This window comes from Herpailurus yagouaroundi, unplaced genomic scaffold (genome assembly GCF_014898765.1).
Source record: "Herpailurus yagouaroundi ecotype Mexico unplaced genomic scaffold, PumYag 198, whole genome shotgun sequence".
Classification (NCBI taxonomy): Eukaryota; Metazoa; Chordata; class Mammalia; order Carnivora; family Felidae; genus Herpailurus; species Herpailurus yagouaroundi.
The window spans coordinates 31,617,356-31,624,778 of record NW_024412429.1 but is presented as its reverse complement, the minus strand read 5'-3'; the positions used below and the strand labels follow the sequence as shown (position 1 = coordinate 31,624,778).

Here is a 7,423-nt window from a genome sequence, read left to right as displayed (position 1 = left end):
GTCTGAGCCACCTTATTTTTGGTGTTTTGTTAGTTCTCTAAATAAATATCTTACGGTTTACAGTGTACTTTCCATATGCTATGGTCTAGAACATCCATTCATTCATTTGCCAACTATTTATTAAGTGTGTATTGTTTTGCAGCCCTGCTCTAGGCTCAGAGCCCAAAACTGAGCAAGGCACACAAAGTCCCTGCACTCCTAAAGCTTTCATTATAGCGAGGAGGGAGGAAGGGGAGTCAACCGACAATCATAAACATGAAATGAAACGAAATAATTTCACAACATGTTAACTATTTATGGTAAAGGCTCTAGAGTCAGATTGTGTTTAAACCTTGACTCTGCCATTTATTCACCAGTCTCCAAGGATGATAACCACCATTGCCACCCCTGCCATTGAACTATACCTCCTGGGATTCATATTCTTGTATAGGTCCCTTCCCTTGACTCTGGGCAGGCCCCATGACTTGATTTTGGCAAACAGAATGAAGCAGAAGTGATGTTGTCCGTCTTCCAAAGATAGATCATAAGAAGACTTTCAGTTTCCTTCTGGGTCCTGTGGAATGTTCACACAGAAAGAAGCCAGCCACCATGTAAGAAGTTCAACCACCTGAGACTGCCATGCGGGGGAAGCCATGTGGAGAGGCTATATATAGAGAGACGCCTGACCAGTCCCTGCCTGTTCTAGCCATCCCTGCTGAGACACTGGGTGTCACCTAGCTGAACCCAGTCAACCCACAGAAATAAGAGAAATAACTTACATCGCTAACTTGGGTGGTTACACAGCAATGGACAACTGCAACAGCCACTTTCTGAGTGAAACACATTTCCTAATCTCTCTACGCATTGGTTTTTTCATCTGTAAGGTTCCTATGTCACAAAATTGTTGTTAGAACTAAATGGATTAATCTGGAAAGTGCTTACAACAGTGTCTGGTTTGTGATAAACATTTAGTAAATGGTAGCTACTATCACTATTGCTACTAAATAAAGGGGGATGATGGACAAAAATATTCCTAAGTGTGGATGCTCAAGGAAGTTCTAACATAGAAGGTAACATTTGAGCTCAGGCCTGAAAAGTAAGGAGCCAATCATGCAGAGAGCTAAAGAGAAGCATCTCAACAGAAAGAACCAGGACAAAGGTCCTAAGGTAAGCAGGGATACAGTGTCATTGAGGGACACGGACATGGGCCAGTGTGGTTGGAAGGTGGTAAGCAAAGTAGAATCATGCCAGCCGTGATAAGGAATTTGGATTTTATATCAAATACAATGGGAAGCTTTAAGGGATTTGAAGCAGTGGAATAACTTGGACCACTCTGTTGGAAATGGATTTTAAAAGGACAGGAATAGAAGCAAAAGAATCTTCTTAGAGACTTTTTTAAAAATTTGTTTTTAATCTTTATTTTTGAGAGAGAGAGAGAGAGAGAGAGAGAGAGAGAGAGAGAGAGAGAGACAGGGCGTGATCAGGGGAGGAACAGAGAGAGAAGGAGACACAGAACCCGAAGCAGGCTCCAGGCTCCGAGCTGTCAGCACAGGGCCTGACAGCGGGGCTCGAACTCACAAACTGAGATCGTGACCTGAGCCGAAGTCAGATGCCCAACCGACTGAGCCACCCAGGCGCCCCCATCTCTCGGAGACTTTCAAAGTCATCTGCGGAAAAGGTTTTGATGACTTGAACCAGAATTTAGCTGAGGAGATGGAGAAAAGGCGGCAGATTTGAGAACGTGCTCACTGAATGCATGGCCCCTGCCCTGCCCAATGGGGCTCTCCTAGGAGAGAAGAGATTTTAACAAGGTTGTTCTGGAATTGACACTACTTGAACCCCTTAGGCAGAGTTGTAAACTTACAACCAGGGACGGCTGAATCTATTTTGTTTTATATAATTCAAGGTTCAGGTGTTACGGATTCTCGGTACTAAACCGGAAATAACAGGATAAAAGTTTTTTTCATGCATCTTACTGTTATTCAACTAGGAAAAACCATTCAAAGCACTCTGGCTTCATGGAAGGAGCATTACAAGGCAAATCTGGACACAGGTTCAAGCGGTCGTACTGTCATGGATGACTCAGGTGAAACCGCCATATAGGCTTTCCTAGGTTCTCAGCCCTTCCAATTCTGATCATCTATTACTTCAGGGTTCTATTTGAAAATACTACCCCACTTGGAAATATTTCATGTTCCTGAGGTTAGCAGTCGCATTCTCAGTACTTTGCTTCTGGTCCTGCAATCTACACGCCATGACTCTTCGCTCCTCAAGCCTAAAAGCACCTGCCACAAGGACGTAATCACAAGGAGCTAATCCCCAGAAATAGGCTTCAATTTCAATGTGCATCTTCTCCTAACCCGACAGGAAGAAGGCTGACAGCCAGTTGGCCTGTTTTATAGTCATCAACGAACATAGTTAACGTAGATGTGCTTCACAGGTTATCTTCCATGTAATCCACAAGATTTATTTTTTTAGGAAAATTTGAGAGGATTTGCTCTCAGCCTTGACATTAAGATACAGGTAAGTCATTACTCAAGCAAGTTTTTCTAAAACTTCATTGTTACGGGTTGAAAGTTTCTGGCACACATTCTATTAAAATTTTCATTTCACATAACAGCTCTTTCTTCAACAGTGAAACCGAAAGGAGAGATTCTACAGAAGATGGAAGAAGTGAGGCAAAGATCCTCACTCAGTACCCGATTGCAGAGTTGTTCAAGTTTTCCTCTCCTTTTTCCTGATAGCGAGTAGGTCTGATACAATTATTCTCATACTGAAGACTTGGGAAGACATGAAACTGAGTTTGTAGAGTTTCTACCTCTCACCACGTACCGGAGTTTCCTTCAACCCACTTCTTAAGGTAAACTCTGTCCTTCGTGTACACGGGCTTGGCTGCTTTCAAAGTCACATTGCGGAGCAAGGCTGCTTCTTGGATCTAAGAGCCATGGTGAATTTGGACTTTCTTTGGATTTCAGTGTGGTTTTTTTTTGCCAGCTGTAAATCTTAGTGTTGTGGCTTTGGAGGTACAATTAGTTGAATTAAACGTGGAAAGGGAGAAGGGGTTGGTGAATACTGAGAGGCCCTCTGGTTTTTGATGATCAGAATTGATGTTGGGTAAAGATAACAGTAACACCCTGCATCACTAGATTGACCTCCTTAGATAGCCACTAACCTCACTCACTAGTGTTCTACTCACGTTGGCTGCCAGAATATAACAGGCCAGCCCCATTACGATTTGGAACAAGTAAGGGGAGATAATGCCCATTTTGTAAATTAAGTTAAAAAGGTAAAAAAAAAAAAAAATCAGAGTTCAATAGGCTTATAAGCAGGAGATGGAAAACGAGCAACAACCAAGGGTACAGATTAGGTTGAACAGAGAAAAAGGCACTGATTTGCATGGAAGGCCCAGACATTGTTGAAAAGGTGGTTACCATTAAGTAAAGAGAATAACACATCTAGAGGTGTTCGTTAGAAGTGGCAGGGAAACAAAGGGAATTGGCAGTTTTGGCAATGTGCCAGCCTGTGTGCTTCCTGGCCAGGTAATGGAGAGTTCGAGAAAATAATTCAAATGTTCATTTGAAGACATTAACTCCCCCCACCCCTGGGAAAGAAAATGTGATGGCGTACGAAGTCAGTTCTGAAGAAGCCTGTGAAGTTTTCCTTCTCATATAAAAGGAAGCAAATTATTTCATCCAAGCACAACTGAATCAAATTGGAACTTCCTGAAAAGTTATCAGTTGATAAACCAGGATTTAAGTTCAAGGATACATTCCACACCTAATCTTCATTTTACAACCTTTAGAGCCAGATTTTTCCTTAGCACTGAAATCTTTCGAAGATAGCCTGTCTTTCAAAGCCAATTGTTAGAAGTGTGTTGCAAATTGGCCAGATGTCTCTGGGGCATAAACTCTTGTCTTTAAAAGTGAGGCAAGAACTTTTAGTAACTACCTCGCGCCTTCAAACCATGAGCTTTCTAGTTAGTGTTTTGAAACACTAACGTTCAGAGTATTTCCCTTGTTATCAAGAGTTAATACAGCTTCTCAAAAGCGCTTCTTTTCTTTCTCTTCTCACAGAGTATAGTTTATATTTGGGGAGAATTTGGCACAGCTTAAGTTACAGCCTAACTGATTTTCTTAGTAGAATCCAGCAATAAGGAATTTCTCCCACCCATTTTTCCCTAAGTGTTTATGAGCAGGGATAGGCACAAAATGTCAAGAGAAAAGATGCAGTATTCATATTAATCTACTTTCTTCAAGACGTCACATCAGGACGCCTACATAATGGCCTTTTCCACATCTTCACATCCCAAACTGGTAACCATCCCTTGGCGAGTTTTCGCAAACACCCCGAAGTTCATTATCAACCCACTAGCCCTTCTCAGCCTAACTGTATCACCGTAGGATAAGTGGACTTAATTCTTGCTTATCTAAAAAAAAAAAAAAGGTAATAATAATAACTGCTAGGCACATAAATCAATGTGTGGCATGAAGCTCGTCTCGCTCTCTTCCAGAAATTTCTATTTCCAAGTTTCAGACCTTGAAAACATAGACAGCAGAAATCTGGTACTTATTTCTATGATGGTTGCTATCCCCCAAATAGCCTGAGCAGCCTAACAACTGAGATGTGGCAGAAAACCAGACCCTTCCCCCTCCCCTCAAACATGAGTGCTCCAGAAACCAAAAGCTTTATAGCTTAATAGCTTGGCATGTGGTAAGGCCATAGTTCTGATTCTTAATTTTTATCCCACTCCAGAGTCCCAGTGAATAAATAAATAAATAAATTGTGGTTATTTTGCAGATACCTCAGTAGCTACAAAAATACATAACACGTTGCACAAAGTGCTGGCCAAAGCCCACTTTCATGACTCTCACGCCTTACTAAGACCAAGAAATGGGAGGGAAAACCCAAGAATCAGCTGGGGAAATGTTTAGCGGGCCTGCGGGGTGTTCTCTTAACGCTGTCGTAGATCTCGGATTAAATTATTATACTTCTTCTGTGTTGTAGTACCGGGTCAGTTGTGCAGGAGGACAAAGGCAACTTCAACTTGATATTTCTGTCATCCCTGCTGTGGGAAGAGTCCTGTTCCTGGTTTATAACATCAATCACTCTCACAATAAATCTTGGTGGTGGATATGGTCATTTAAAGCTCCACCTGCACAAACAACAGAAAATAAGAGAGCTCATAAATCTCTACGCTGGTGATTAACAAATTTTGGACCCTGGGCAAAGATATTATGGGGAGGGGTTCTCACTAATTCATTAATAAAGACTGATTTGCTGACAATCTGTTTAGTTTACAGCATGGGGGAAAGCAAACAAGACCCTGCTAACAAAACAAAACGTTAGAGGTTAGTGAATTCCCAGCTGAGCCCCGGATTAGAGATATGATATCTTAATGTAGGAGAGGGGTGCAGACTCCAGCCAAAACCTCAGAAGCTGCTCTTACACTCTGCTCCAGCCTCTGTCTTCGCTGCCTAACTGCAAGGAAAAAGAAAACCTGGAGAAGAGTCAGTAAGAGAGATCCGTGCACTCCATCTCTCCAATTTTGTGGATTGTATTCAACCTCTTGGCTTTCCGGTTCCCTTTGCTTTTTTCTACTTACTCTCCAGATTTTCTTATTCTCCAGGAAAGATGATCCATGCTGGGGTTAGAGATAGGAAAACAAACAAACAAACAAACAAACAAACAAACAAACAAAAAAACACCTTTCCCGAAGGGATAATACTGCTTAGTGTTTTGCCATATCAGCTTCATATGGGGAACCCCGATAGCAGAGAAGACAGAGGTAAGGAAGACGCAAAGGCAGCAGGATTGGGAGGGCGAGGGCAAGTCCCAGGCCAGGTAATATCTGAGAGCGGCTGAGAGAGTCTTAAGACATTATTAAATGTATCTCTAGAAAGAAATGTAGGGGACAGTTTTAATTCCGTCAAGAAAAGATGATCAATTAGCAAAATACTTTCCACACACTCATATTATTCTATCTCATGCCCACGAAGCTGTGTGTGTTGCACATGGGCGTGCGATGGTCTAGTATGTTTGGGTACACACAGGCAGCTCCTTGATCTCTTTAAAGTGGCCGGGTGCGGACGGATGCTTTGGTGCTTTCTCTGCACCATCCTAAAGATTCTGTGAAGCACTTGTTGAAGGTGGGACGATAGCTCGGTAAAGCCACAAGGGCATTCTGGGGTGCTGGCGGGAGGGAGTCGACCCCTGCCTGGATTTTAATTGGTGTTTTAATTGGGGGAGGGAAGGGGGGACGACAGGGGGATGCTTGTGAGATTTGCGGTCGGTCGGAAGGCCTAGAAAGGGCAAAAGGAGCTGATCATTTCCCCGAAGTCCTGGGTAACAACCGGCTAGGACCTCTGAAGAAGGAAAGCAGGCCGGAGGAGACGGCCCAGGAGAGGGGCTGTGGGTGGGGCACGCTCCTCCTCGGCTCTAGCGGAAGAAGGTGACCCGCATTCGCGTGTGGCCCTTGAGTCGATCCACACTGCGAGCTGGAAACGGGGATCCGTGCGCAGGAGTTTCCCTCCGGTGGTGAAAGGGGTCGAAGAGTCCGCCGGGGCCTAGGAGGCCCCTCCCCTGGGCTACAAGGACCCGCCTCTCTATTCCCCAGATAAATTCCTAGTGTCCACCAAATTCCTCAGCGCTCTCTCACACTCCTCTGCGGCCAGGACTCCGGGGGTGGGGACACAGAGCCGGGTTCCTCCCCGCAGAAGCCCTCTCGGTTCCTTCTCACAGCTCTGCGAAGGGGAAAAGGAGTGTAAGACTCAACCAGCCCCCCGACTCCCGCTCCCAGCACGAGGTGGCCGCTCCGCCCTCCACCCCCGGGGGCCCACTGGTTTGGGGCTCGCGCTCGCTCTCTCTCTCTCTCTCTCTCTCTCTCTCTCTCTGATCCTCTCCCCCAAACATGTCCACCGGCTCCCTCAGCGATGTGGAGGACCTCCAAGAGGTGGAGATGCTGGACTGCGACGGGCTGAAAATGGACTCGGGCAAGGAGTTTGTGACTTCCAACGAGAGCACCGAGGAGAGCTCCAACTGCGAGGCGGGGTCGCCCCAGAAGGGCCGCGGAGGCCTGGGCAAGAGGAGGAAGGCGCCCACCAAGAAGAGCCCCTTGGGCGGCGTCAGCCAGGAGGGGAAGCAGGTCCAGCGCAACGCGGCCAACGCGCGCGAGAGGGCCCGGATGCGGGTGCTGAGCAAGGCCTTCTCCAGGCTCAAGACCACCTTGCCCTGGGTGCCCCCGGACACCAAGCTCTCCAAGCTGGACACGCTCAGGCTGGCGTCCAGCTACATCGCGCACTTGAGGCAGATCCTGGCGAACGACAAGTACGAGAACGGTTACATTCACCCGGTCAACCTGGTAAGTCCGCGGGGGCCCGCGAGGCGGGCCGGGCGTCCCCGCCCAGCGCGCCCGCGGCGCGGTGAGCGCGCGCGCGCCCCGGCCACC

The 7,423-nt window shown here is 46.1% G+C and overlaps 1 protein-coding gene and 1 long non-coding RNA gene across 2 annotated transcripts in view; one reads left to right on the top strand and one right to left on the bottom strand.

The window, feature by feature from the left end:
* Positions 1 to 3,537: 3,537 nt before the first annotated feature.
* LOC121013441 (uncharacterized) lies at positions 3,538 to 6,720 on the bottom strand. The gene is made up of 2 exons (XR_005782710.1): positions 6,635 to 6,720; positions 3,538 to 5,131 (listed from the first exon to the last, which is right to left on the bottom strand). It is a non-coding gene; the product is annotated as an uncharacterized LOC121013441 (long non-coding RNA).
* A 110-nt stretch (positions 6,721 to 6,830) lies between these two features.
* TCF21 (transcription factor 21) overlaps positions 6,831 to 7,423 on the top strand; it is a 3,295-nt gene continuing 2,702 nt past the window's right edge. The window contains exon 1 of the mRNA XM_040449141.1: positions 6,831 to 7,336. Within this exon, the coding sequence (XP_040305075.1) occupies positions 6,887 to 7,336 (450 nt within the window). The 5' untranslated portion in view covers positions 6,831 to 6,886. The remainder of the gene's footprint in view (positions 7,337 to 7,423) is intronic.